General features: G+C 33.0%; 2 protein-coding genes across 5 annotated transcripts; one reads left to right on the forward strand and one right to left on the reverse strand.

Moving 5' to 3' along the window:
* The first annotated feature begins 3,294 nt into the window (after positions 1 to 3,294).
* LOC121792585 lies at positions 3,295 to 6,304 on the forward strand. Of its 4 annotated transcripts, XM_042190589.1 has the most exons (7): positions 3,296 to 3,776; positions 4,954 to 5,040; positions 5,173 to 5,325; positions 5,405 to 5,465; positions 5,714 to 5,838; positions 5,967 to 6,039; positions 6,136 to 6,304. In XM_042190589.1, exons 1-7 carry the CDS (start codon positions 3,411 to 3,413, stop codon positions 6,138 to 6,140), a joined length of 870 nt encoding a protein of 289 aa, XP_042046523.1. In that variant the 5' UTR covers positions 3,296 to 3,410; the 3' UTR covers positions 6,141 to 6,304. The 4 variants fall into 4 exon arrangements, with proteins under 4 accessions (XP_042046520.1, XP_042046521.1, XP_042046523.1 ...); XM_042190586.1 differs by having other exon boundaries at positions 3,295 to 3,776; positions 5,967 to 6,304; XM_042190587.1 differs by having other exon boundaries at positions 3,295 to 3,776; positions 5,173 to 5,304; positions 5,402 to 5,465; positions 5,967 to 6,304.
* Positions 6,305 to 6,388: 84 nt separating this feature from the next.
* LOC121792586 (vesicle-associated protein 1-1-like) lies at positions 6,389 to 9,000 on the reverse strand. The gene is made up of 8 exons (XM_042190590.1): positions 8,740 to 9,000; positions 8,465 to 8,535; positions 8,229 to 8,310; positions 7,931 to 8,046; positions 7,659 to 7,826; positions 7,519 to 7,560; positions 7,174 to 7,251; positions 6,389 to 6,723 (listed from the first exon to the last, which is right to left on the reverse strand). The coding sequence occupies exons 1-8, from the start codon at positions 8,789 to 8,791 to the stop codon at positions 6,613 to 6,615; spliced, it is 720 nt and encodes a 239-aa protein (XP_042046524.1). The 5' UTR covers positions 8,792 to 9,000; the 3' UTR covers positions 6,389 to 6,612.
* Between the last annotated feature and the right edge of the window lie 4,244 nt (positions 9,001 to 13,244).

The following is a 13,244-nucleotide window of genomic DNA, read 5'->3' on the forward strand; positions in this document are numbered from 1 at the left end:
TAAGGGTAAACTGATTTCAATGTATTTGAAGAGTAAATAAAGCTAATCTAACTAGGAAGCACACACCCAAAGACCAAAGTACATTGATTTTGTTGTGTGTGTGTGTGTGTTTTATTTGTTATTTCTATTGAACTAGTTGTATCTTGCCTTTTAAGGTTTAATATTTATTCGTTAAAACCGATGAAAAGTACTAAATTGATTCACTATATTTGAAACAAAATGAGATTTACTATCTCAAGTTTGTATGATATATGACCAAAATGTATCGACTCGTGCAAATAGTAGATTAGTAGTATTTATTTGTTAGGTATATGTATTGATTAAAATGCACATTGTGAAAAATCAATCACCAGATATATCCTTACATTATTTTCACATAATATCAGAACTCGCATCATATTAATCGTTTGTGTACTAAAGATTACTACTACTATGTAGGAGTATAAGAATGAAATATAAATTTTAAGCACAAAAAATTATAAGTTTAAACAGAAGTTTGAGTGGGAAAAGCAAAGCATATATATAAGTGAAATTAAGCGCAAAACCTTATTTCTGCGATATTCAATAATTAATTGATTTAACGCTCGGCAACGGTTAAGCGTGACACGTGGTTGTAAATCATCTAAAATAAAGTGGACACGTGGACATAATAGCAGTTAGGCTGCGTCTGATGTTGGTAGTTTGTTATGGTGGTCCAGGAACATTTCCCCTGCTTCTGCATAATGTTTCTTCATTTTCACATGTTTTTAAACACTTAGGGACAAAAGGTGATTCGCTCACCCCAGGCGCCCCCATAACCCGGCCCGACATCGCTATGGAGGGGTTCAAACACGGTACCTCAGCGGCCCATTAGGTGGGAGGAACTTACACTGGTAACCAGCACACAAGGAGCCACCACAGTGGTGAAACTCCCACACTGCAGCTGCCAGCATTCGATCCTGTCTGCTTAGGGACAATCTACCACCCAGGAACCAACTGAGTTAAGCCCGTGCGGGCAAACTTTTATGTAAAGGAGTATCCATTACTATTTTTTATTATCTAACTATCGTCAATTGAAGAATTATGGCAAACTTTACCACATTAGTAATGAGTCCGTAGTACAAAAAATAATGTTGGACTTATGTTAAATGGGGGTATATAAATATAAATAAAATACTACTACTATATGATATAGAGGGAACATCATTTTTGGTCCACGAACTTTGCTAAAGTATCATTTTAGGTCCGTGAACTTTGAGTTAGTATCATTTGAGGTACTTTTTACTATTTCCAAGTTTTTTTAGACGAAAATACCCTCAATACCTTAAAGTGTATATATTTTTAATAAATTTATCATATACTCATATTTTTTATAAATATCTTTACAATATATTTTTGACAAATTTTCTAAATATAATTTGACCTTAAATATTATCACTTAATTTTGTGACATGCAAGTAAAATTGGTTCTTCAATTTTTTATATTAATTTTTTTAAAAATTGTATAAAGAACTTTCTTTAATAATAAAAAATTAAATAAAGATCTTTTTATAAATATCTTTACAATATATTTTTGACAAATTTTCTAAATATAATTTGACCTTCAATATTATCATTTAATTTTGTGACATGCAAGAAAAGATCTTTATTCAATTTTTTATTATTAAAGAAAAGTTCTTTATTCAATTTTTAAAAAAAATAATATAAAAAATTGAAGAAGCAATTTTACTTGTATGTCACAAAATTAAGTGATAATATTTAAGGTCAAATTATATTTAGAAAATTTGTCAAAAATATGTTGTAAAGATATTTATAATAATTTATGAGTATATGATAAATTTATTAAAAATATATACACTTTAAGGTATTGAGGGTATTTTCGTCCAAAAAAACTTGGAAATAGTAAAAAGTACTTCAAATGATACTAATTCAAAGTTCACGGACCTAAAATGATATTTTCAAAATTCACGGACCTAAAATAATACTTTGGCAAAGTTCGTGAACCAAAAATGATGTTCCTCTATGATATAATATGGTTAAAAACAATATGAATAGAAATATAGAATTATAGCCCTTGATACTCGTCTATGTATAACGACAAAATTGCAAATAGCCGCCCACAATGAAAATGCTACTTTGGTTTGGTTAATCATAAATCAATAAGAAGGATGCTTACATGCGTGGAAGGGAGAGAAGCTTAAGAGCATCCTGTCACGTCCGACGAGCGACCATCTAGCGGCTCGTCCATCGCGGACATCCACGACCGCCTACCATATTTTCTATTGCACCACGTGACTTTCCTATTATTTTTAATCCTAAAATATGTTTTGTATTTAAAAATTTTAAATTTCCAACAATTACTTGATTAATTCCAACAACAATTTTACTTTCTTTCAATCTTAATACACTGAACTTTAATGAAGATCAAACTAAAAAATACTAATTAGATCTGTCATAGTTAATCCTAACACACTAAACTTTAAAGAAGATCTTCAACTACCGGGATTGTAATACAATCATCACACACCATGTCATCTTCTCAAGGTATCCAATCGATCCAACTTTAAGACGAAAGGAGCCTCAGAGTCGTACCTATACTGTGTACTCAAAAGGAAAAGTTGAGTTGTCTTCGAATGCTATTTCGACATTAGCAAAGATTCCCCATTGTCAACCCCGTGGCCCGAGCATCCATATCTTTCTTTTTAGAATCATATAGATAAAAGAATGGCAACATAAATGCTACAATCAAGCAAGAGAATGAATTAATGTATGTTTCTTTGACGTATTGATATATACATGTTGGGGGTCTGCCTAAACCCCCTGCCGTGATAGTGTTTGAAAAAAAAAATCAAGCAAGAGAATGAATTAATGACTATGTACTACGCCTTATGTATAGACATGTCCGGCCAGGATGAGGAATGGAAGGCGAAGCACCAGTAGTTTGTGCCCAAATTGAGACTATCATATATCTATACTATTTATGGAAATCCATAAAAATATGTGTAATTTCCATAATATGTGTATTTTCCATTTTCGTCCGTCCTATTAAAATATATTCATTCCATTTTTGGAAAGTTGTATCAATTTAATAATGTAGGATCTACTATTAATTAACCCTATTTTAACTATCATTCTCATTCTCTCTACCATTCTCCTCATCTCTCTTACTTTACTAATTTTATCTTAATTTTCATGCTATATCCATTGTCATATTTTTCTTTATCTCTCTTGCTTGACTAATTTTATCTTAATTCTCTTGCTTGACTAATTTTATCTTAATTCTTGTGATATATTCATTGTCCATATTTTTATTGGATGACAGAGTAGTCACTAATTGTACAAAACTCCCGCCTTACTGAAATGAACCCTAAATCCAACAATCCAAATTGTGATCCCATCAGCCAATAATCCAAACCCCAAATACAGGAAAAATGCCTGAATCGAAACTATCAGAATCGGAATCTGAAGATAAAGCTTCGTCGAAGGAGGAAACCGATAATGGAACTGCAAACGAGAAAGACACGCCTTTAGATCAGGAGAAAGCATCAGAGTATGAGAAGCAGAGATTGCAGAGAATCGAAGACAATAATAGAAGAATGGAGGCTCTGGGACTGCGCAAAATGGCAATTAATCTCATGGGATCTGCTCCAAAAACCCATAACAAGAGTAACGATAAAAAGGGCAATAAGAAAATTGTGGATGAAGACGAGGAGTATAATCCAACTCAAGAAGATGAGGAAATCAGCTGTTCAGAAGATGATGATGATAACGAGTTTTCACCCTCGAAGAAGACAAAGGTAATTATAATAGGTATTTTAGTATATTGATTTCATATTGTCTTATGCTTGGTTATTTTGGTTATTTTTTAATCTCTGTGACTTTTCTATTCCCATATAGTGTTGATTTATTGTTAGTTAATTTTTATGATAACAGAATGTATCATGCTTGGTTTAGAGGGATAATGTGCTGTGTAGTGCTGAATGCAGTCATAAAGCTGAGTTCTTTCTTATCTAACAAGGTTTAAAGTGAGAATTCTTGACATTGCTCTGCTTGAAAGTAGGCATGAATGAGGCAAGAGGAACCTTTTGCTAGTTTAGGCCGTTAGGGTGAGGGAACCTTTTGCTCGTTTTTATTGTAATGTTTGATTCTTCATGTGCTTTATCGTATTCGTTTTACATGTAGAAGGATATCCTTTTTTGAAGTCGTCGGGGTGGATTGATTTGGTTGGGTGCGAATGGAGAGAGCAGATCAGGGCTGGTTAGGATTAGGTTACCTTTTGATTACTTGGCAGCTGGATACATTGTCAGAACCAAGGAGGGCTATGTATATGAACTTCTATAAAACAATCATGTACTGCATCAGTAAATATAGATGTATTTCTTACATTTATGCATAGTGCATGTGCATTGATATAAAAACTATTTAGTACGTTTAAGCTTAGATGCTAAATAAAAATTCAAAATCTACAGTAATAGTGAATTTGTATGTTTGCCCGCCTTAAAACCAGAGTCCAAGATCTAGATCTCATTGTCGCTGGGGGTTTAATCTCTACGGTTAGCAGTGATATTCGACTGGTCATGTTTGTCTAGAAAAGTTGGTGTACCCGCTAGGCGCTACATCACTGGACAAGAACTAAAGTAAAATTGTTGTACCTTGTCCAGATTTATTGTGTTTAAAAGGCTATTAAGTACAGATTTTGTTATTTGGTATGTAAATGCCAAATATTAAAGATGATGTACTTCATAATCATATGTGATACATTGTGGATTGTAATTTGTGATAGGACATCTAGTTCATAATAGATCGTATTGAACAGCTAATAAGTTGTGTATGCCATTGCAATACACATTATGTATTTGTCCACTTTTTTTACGTATATATTGTTCCTCTAATAGTTTTCTGGCATCGTGACTGAGAATGACTGTTGAGTGTTATTTGTACATTTCCTTACGGCTTATCTTGAACTTGATACAGATGAAGAAAAATAGTACTATTCCTAAGAAGCGAGGCCCCAATAATCTTGACACGGATTTTGTGGATGATGATGATGCCTTAATGCAAGTAAGATTTTCTCCCTTATATATTGCCCTTATTCTTCAATTTCTGTTGGTTATAAGGTGCTAAGCTTATAAGATGTTCAAGGTTTCTGATTTAACCGTAGTGGGCATTCTCAACATATATGCTGTGTTGCAGGCAATTGCGCTATCTTTGCAAGATACTGAAACTTCTGGGGCTCATGTTCTGAACACTGTACCTTCCGAAAATGAGAAAAGAAGAGAAAATCTGTCTATTCAGGATCGTTCACGAAAGAAGGGAAGAAAACCAGTTAGTATTTTATTCGTTCTGGTGATTTGAATAAGAATATCAGTTCTCATTTGATTTCATCGATTCTCATATTCTTATACATGTCATCTTCGGTCAGCAGATAACTAGCCGAGTCAATATGAATGAAGATGAAATGCTTATACACTTCTTTCAGTTCGATGGTAATGAAAACTTTGTTCTTTGATTATTCAGATTATTTGTATAGTACAGATTATATTAAAAGTCAATCAAAGCATCTCTATGGTAAGAGCTATACATTTATAGAATCTTACAATTGATACGCAGAGACATCATACTCTAGAAATTCAACTAGTGGTTTGCATTTTGAAAAATAATCAATGTCGGTATTTTTAGCATCTTCCCGGTTCCTTCGCAATTGCTTACGAATGATTACACGAAATGTTAGCAGAATCTGGGAGAGGGAGCTTCTTTCTAAGAGACGTACAGCGACTAGCAGCCACCCATGACTTTACATGGTCTGAAAAGGAGATAGCTGATATGATATATTGCTTTGGTAGTGATGGAGATGGAAAGGTCAGTACATCTTTCTGCTTTCTCCAGAATTGTGTGTATTCTAGTTGGTAATGGTATTAGCTTTAGCTATGTACACTAAAGCTGCAGATGAGATTAAGTAATTGTTTTCATCCTACGTGCCGTTTCAGATTAGTTTTGAAGATTTCCGAAAGATCGTGGTTAGATGCAACATGTTGAAAGCTTCTGAAAAGGATGCAACTGGTAAGCTAATCCCACTCTCCTATCATGACATCCATCATCTTTGCAGAGCTCTTTTTTTGCAAATTCAGTGTTTTGATTTCCACCTGGTGTTTTTAGGTTGAATCGCAAAGTTTTTAGGTTGAATACGGGACCTACTTTTCCTTCTATGGAAATCCGTGTTCAGGCTAGTCAATCATATATATATATATATACATGTAATTGATTCTTTATCCTCAAGGCCCTTCTCTATTTACAAGTGGTGTACAATTTGTCATATTTATATTCGTGTTTTACTTAAGCATAGTGTTGTACAAGTAATCAGGTTCTAGAGAGTGGATTGCCAGATCTGCTAGCTTGAGACGAGTCGTCATTATGTAAAAGTATATATGTATCCTTGAAAAAAGGCTAACCACAGCAAATGAACTTTGAACAATTATAGAAACCAACCAAACCCATGTTTCTACAGTCAAACAAATCACTATCCAAAATATATTAAGCTCTTAAGTGACATGCATTCCCCTTCAATGTCCTAAAATGAACATGCGTGCAACTGATTCGGATATCTGAATGTGGCGACACAAGCACATTGGGTGATTACGTTCTCTTGAAAAGATACCCCAACAGGATCCCAATCAAGCCAAAGATGATGGCATACATGACGGGGACACCACCGGTGCTTCTGTGACCTTGACGCCTTAGGAGGTCCTGCATGCCATATCCAAATGAATAACTAAATTATTCTAGGTAGAATTTCAATACCCCATGTGAAGTCAAGAGAAAAAAAGCCAATGTCTTATTTAAGAAGTCAGACGAGTTTGCATGCATTCAGTGATTTTCAGGATCAGATAGATATATCTGTTAATTTGATTAGTTTAATGGTAGAGGCTTCTTGATGATATTGGTCAGTAAATAGTGCTTAGCATTCATTCTGCATCAGTAGATTGCTGGTTCTCAATTAAGGTTTGCCAAATCAAATCATTGGATTGCAAAATGGTCACATTCATTTAAAACTTTAAGATTCATGGCAGAAACCAGTTGGAGCACGGTAACCTAGCACACAACCAAATTACCATAGTTGAACAATTTAAACATGTTTCGTTATATTTCATCATGACCTTAAAAAATGTCTCGGAAATCAGACATGAAAAGGTTTACCAGTTCTTGCTGAAGCCTGCTATTTTGCTGAATAATAGATTGTTTCTCTTCAGTCAGCTTTGAGATGAGAGCCTTCACCTACAAACATGCCAAAGTCAACGATCAGCAAACAGAATATCCATATGCCTTTACGGCTTTACTAGTGTCAGGACGAAGATCATCTAAATGAAATCCGGCAAACTCATGAACTTCTAAAACATGCAGATGACAGGTATATTATAGGAGTAATGTCATAAAAGGGTCTATCCAGCTAGACAACAATCAGGAATCCAACTTTTAAATAACTACTACTACTTGATAACTACTGACAAGACATTAGGAGAAACAGAAAATGAATAATATAACCTCTGATGTGATTTCATTTGTTTCAGGAAATCCCTTTGACATCTGCAAAGTCATAGAGAGAATGAAAGATTATTGCTTCTTTGTTTAATCTGAAATATCTTCTTGCTAGAAAAATATATGCTACAGCATCCAATGCTTACCATGTTCAAATCAGAAGCTTGATTCACAGTCCCGTCCTCTGAGACTGATGCTCTAGGGGGGGAGCCTTCCTCTGACCCCTCTCGAACAGGTGAAGGTGGTCGAGGGGGTGGAACATAGGCTACTCTCAATTTGCATTCATCTACTTGGTTCCCCGAGTCTTTGTTGAACTAAATACAGATCAGGTGCATATGTTTAGCATCTTTGACAAAACATTCACAGCCCTAACAATCTTTGTTAATAGCATATGTTGCATCAAGAATCATAAAATTACCATTTCTGGAGTAATATCCTTTGAAGATAACCCAGGGTTCACCACTACACTCTGTAGGAGAAACTTATCCCTGCATTGCATATCCGGCGGAGCCTCTTTTTGAGCTTGCATGGTAACTGAATGAATGACCAAAGGATTCCAGACACACTGTTATGTAAAGACGCAATAACAAAATATCCTCTTGAAAATTTCTTCCATCTAAAAGTAACTGAATTTACATAATCCTTAGTTGAAATGTAAATCTAATCGTGAGCGCATGCATAAACATTTAGAGGAAGAGAGACGGGGAAGGGTAGACCTGTAACATCACAACTAGAGTGTGGCATCACAACTCCAGTGTTTGGCCTCACACAGTACTTCTTTGGATTCGTCGTTTTCACCTGAATACAGAAGCAGAAAACCAAAAGGTAGATAATTCAGATACATTGGAATCCACATTAACATTTCTTACTAGTGTTCTCTTCAAGTTCACAAAATGAATACATCACGAAATCCTAATCCAAATAAAGTCTATTAATGACACAAAACAGCTACCTTGAATGCAACATGATTCTCAGACTTGTTCGTCAGCTGCATCGAACATGAGATCTGCTTCTTCAATTCAACTATCACACAACAAAAATGCAAAAGATTTTAACCCAAGAACATAAAAATTCAAAGTGCGGATCTAAAAGAAAAAAATTAAATCAGCCTCGTCACTATTTCCCCTAAACCACGGATTCTTCTAGAACTAAATTGAACCAAAAACCTTCCAGCACACTAAGACAGACCCAAATTCGAAACAGAAACACAAGGGGCATCAGACTTACATGGGAATTGAAGTTCGAGAGGCTCAATTTGAAGGAGCTCGGTGTTACTCATCTCTCTGCCGATCGCTGGTGTCCGCCGGAGAAATGATCGTGTTATAGATTCCGGCTGGAGCGGCGGCGGAGATTGAATCGATCACCGGCGAAGATTGAATCGATCACCGGCGAAAGGCGATATTAATTAAGAGAGGTATGGGAGGAGAGAGATCTGGCTGGGGTTTTCGAATTTTAGGAAATTTTTGTGCTGCCTTTCTTCTCTTTGTTTAGAAAAAGATAAATAAATTACGTACCGTTGAAAGTGCAGCTGTCTCTTAATTTCACTTTGCCCCCATAAGTTTATATATATTGCATATTTTAGAATTATGCCAAAAACATATATTTTCGTTATTATACAAAAAATAAACGTCTCATTTTGTTATTTTGAGCTGCAATACTTGTCTCTTGTCTCAGGATCACGTTATTATACAAAAATAATAGGAGTGCATTTCACTAACTTATACTACTCACCATATGCATTTATGTATCTTCAAACTTGATCGATAAAAAAATAACTCTTCTATTAGCAGATAAAGGGTAAAACAGTTATGTTAATTTATTTTCTAATCCAGGTTGTATATTGGCTGGAAAATCAGATTATATGCTTAAGCAAAATTTTAAGAGAATAAATTTCTTCAAAGTTAGCTTACAAAAGTGAGTAATGAAGACATATACATCACAATTCTTTGTTCTTCAATTTCCAAATGTAATAAAAATTTAATATCCTACTATATTATACAGTTATTCTATAGCAAATTCACGTTGTATCTTATAGTATGAAATTTCATTTGTCGTAGTAATTGTCTGAAAATAATTTATTATGACTATAAATAAACATGTAACTGTTGTATTTAATAATGAGCTCAATAGATAATTTTATTTTATATACTAAAAATTTTATTCAAATTTTTTCCCTCGTACTATTTAATCATAGTTGGTGGGTGGGGGGGGGGGGGATTACACTTCTATAAACATAAGGGGTGAATAATGGAAATCGAGTAGTTAAAGGAGCAATGTGAGATTTATCAGATTCTCTTAACCAACCCCCTTTCTTTTCAGTACTAATAATTTAATTACGACACATTATTAGGTAGTAATGTACTTAGCAATAAAGGATACCTTTTAAGTTAAAATCTTGTGTAAATTAATTGTGAATCTTCACTTTTATTTTGTGGAGTATTTATTTAATTGTACTGTTTATTCGGTTTACTAGAACAATTAAAACTGATCCAGCTATTTCTAAAATTCATATTCCAATTTGTAATAACTAAATTTCTTGATTCTTGTTGGAGTTTGATCCCTAATTACCTTCCCAGCCAGGAATTGGAAAAGAAAAAAATCTGATTGATGCTTACATAGCATCCTATTTTCAGTGGATATTGTGAGTTATAGTTAAGTTGATGAAACAAAGAATAGAACAATAGCAACATAAAAAAAACTAACATATGAACCTAATTTAAAGTTACGTTGCAATCACTAATCAACAAGACAGTGAAATAAATATATATTTATTTTAGTATCACAAGGTTGTAAATTAGTACTCCATCTTTTTCATGTATATTCCAGCAGTATAACTATATAATTTCATATGTCCTTTTTATATTTTAAAATAATCTATAACAGTTTTTCTAAAGTAGACAAGAACGGAATTAAACTCATATAATCAAGTTACAACAGATAAAAGCAAGAAAATTAAATAAAATATATAAGTATTGTTTACAGAGAGACAAATATATACAATTTCATACATAATTATAGCGCATAATCAAGTGATTATCATGAACCGTGAAATGTCCATCTACACGATTGGCTGATTCCTTCACGTAAAAGTGAAAATAAAGGCAAAAGCATAATGATACCATCTATCTATACATATTTAAAGGGGGAGTTTTGAGGTATTTATGCAATTATCATTTAACCTTAAATACTATAATCTAGACATTTAAGAATAAAAACTATTATATAGACATTGTCTTCCATTGAATCATTTGTCATTGCATTTTAGTCATTATTGCATATTAATTGCCCAAAAAATAACTCACATCATCATTGTGTGCATCAAATTGTGTGCATCAAATGCACATCTTATACCAACCGTTTACAACAATCTAATATTTTACCTATATTTAATTATGCACATGCAAAAAAAAAGAAAAGAAAAGAAACCTACAATTTAATTTCTCTTATAAAAAAAGATTTGACTTTTTCATATAAATGGGATTAAGTGGGTGATTATTGCACCATTATTAGAGTAGTTGCAAATTTTGTAATTAAAGTATCCTATTGAAATCCATGTCCAAATTTTCCAAAGATTTGCGAGTGGTGCTACCGTTACTGCCATGAGAAAGATTACTAATTAAATCATTTTAATCTTTATCAAACCATTAAATATAATAATTATTGCAACACACCCTTCATTCTCTATATAACACCCAATTTAATAGTAGAAAATCGATTGGAACCAACATTAATAATATTTTTTTTGGTTTTAGTATTAGGGTAACCTAAGTGGAGAATGTGAAAAGTTTGAAGAGAGCCTCATGGTTCATTTTTTGCCCTATAAATATGACATTTGATCTATCCACACATACCTACTCACCTTATACAGCTCAAACTTCATCTTTTTGTTATTCCCACGAGTAGCAAGGTTGATACCATGGAACCATTCCACACCTTGCTCGATGATCTACAACTAACAAAAACTAATTCAATTATCAAAGTCTGTTGTATCCATGTCTATGAAGTTGTCGCTCCTAAAGACAAAAGCAATATCGTGCGTTTAGAATGTGTGCTTCACGATCGAATGGTATGTTGTTTTGTGCTTTTTAGTTATGTTTTTGCAAGTTATATGAAATCATTAGCTATGGACTTTTTTTGTGTTCAGGGCATAGGATTCAAGCAACTATTCCACAAATTTTACACGCAAGGTTTGGTGCACTAATTAGGGAAGGGGGTATCTTTCGTATACTCAATTTTCTCGTGAGGCAAAATTGGTCTCGCAATCCAGTTACAAATCATGCATACCACATTAAGATGATTTCAAGCACACAAATGTTTGAAGTTAGTGAGCCTCAATTTGAAAAAATGAGTGACGTTAACATACTAATTACTAGGTATGGACGGTTTCAAGCTTTGAGAGCATGTCAACTTGGAGATGGATCTTGCAATCTGGCAAGGGAGGATTTTCAAATTGATTAGTGCCTTTTGAATTTAAAATGCAAAAAAATCTCTTCTATCAGTAAGGATTATCAAGTAGGCTGATCCAACGTAAGATATCGAATACAGATCTAAAACCTCCAAAATAGAATAAGTGATCAACAAAGTAAAATTGAATTGGGACGGAGGGAAAATTTTATTGATATCTGGCTCATTTGTTGGTCATAATGAGTATATTTTAAAGTTAAGAGTTTAGGATTTAGGTTTCAGAGTTTGGGTTTTTAGTATATAGGGTCACTATATTGCAATGAAATGAAGCTCGACTAGGAAGTGTATAATAAAGAAGATTATAGATCAAAGAAATTCCAACTTGGGATTCTACTTTTTAGTTTCAACAATATACAATTAGAAAGATTAATTAGATTAAATTAAATGAAGGTTAATACATCATACTTAATTAAATTAAAGAAAAGTTTGAAACCAAATGTTGTTCAGTTGCTAAAATATTTTCTTAAGACTCAATAGGTTGTCACTAGAAAAATTAAATTCATTAATGATCCGCTTCATAATTTGTGTTTCTATTAATTAATGCAATAAAGTGAAGAGTTTTTAGATTAAAAATTATCTGTCAATTAAAATTATTTTTATTATTTGAAAGGTCAAATAATTATAACTCCATATATAAAAGGGGAGTTTTGAAAAAATTTAAAATAATGTTATTTTAATTAAAAATTTATATATCAATTAAATTTATTTTTATTATTTGAAAGGTCAAATAATTGTAACCCATTTACATAAACGTTTAAAAATAAAATACCATTAACTAATACCCTAAATAGTAAGCTCATTAACAATCCATATTACTCCATTTCAATTTTAATCCTATTGTATTCACACTCTATCAAATGGCGTGAGTATCGGAATGTGATCATGGGGAGCCCTTTGGCTTTTCACTTCTTATAACATTCATTACCTTAGTTTATTGTTTATGGTGCTTTAATTTCATGTCTTTCTATATTCTTATTTTGTGCCTATAAAAGCATCAAGTTGTATATGGATTACACACCAATAAAAGCATTCTCCCTCATCTCTCAAACTCTTTACATTTTGTTGTGTATTTTAGGATCACTGTATTGCTTGATTCTCGGAGCTCCATCAACTTGTCGGTGCCTAGCACTACATAATTTGTCTTGTGGAAAGAAGTCTTCTCTAGACTCGATTTATAGTTTAATTTTTTACTATTTTCATTGTAATTTTCATTCCAATTACGGTTATTTTTCCTGTAATTCTAATAGTTAGAATATCACCAGTATATG

The sequence above is a fragment of the Salvia splendens genome, chromosome 2, assembly GCF_004379255.2.
Source record: "Salvia splendens isolate huo1 chromosome 2, SspV2, whole genome shotgun sequence".
Taxonomy (NCBI): Eukaryota; Viridiplantae; Streptophyta; class Magnoliopsida; order Lamiales; family Lamiaceae; genus Salvia; species Salvia splendens.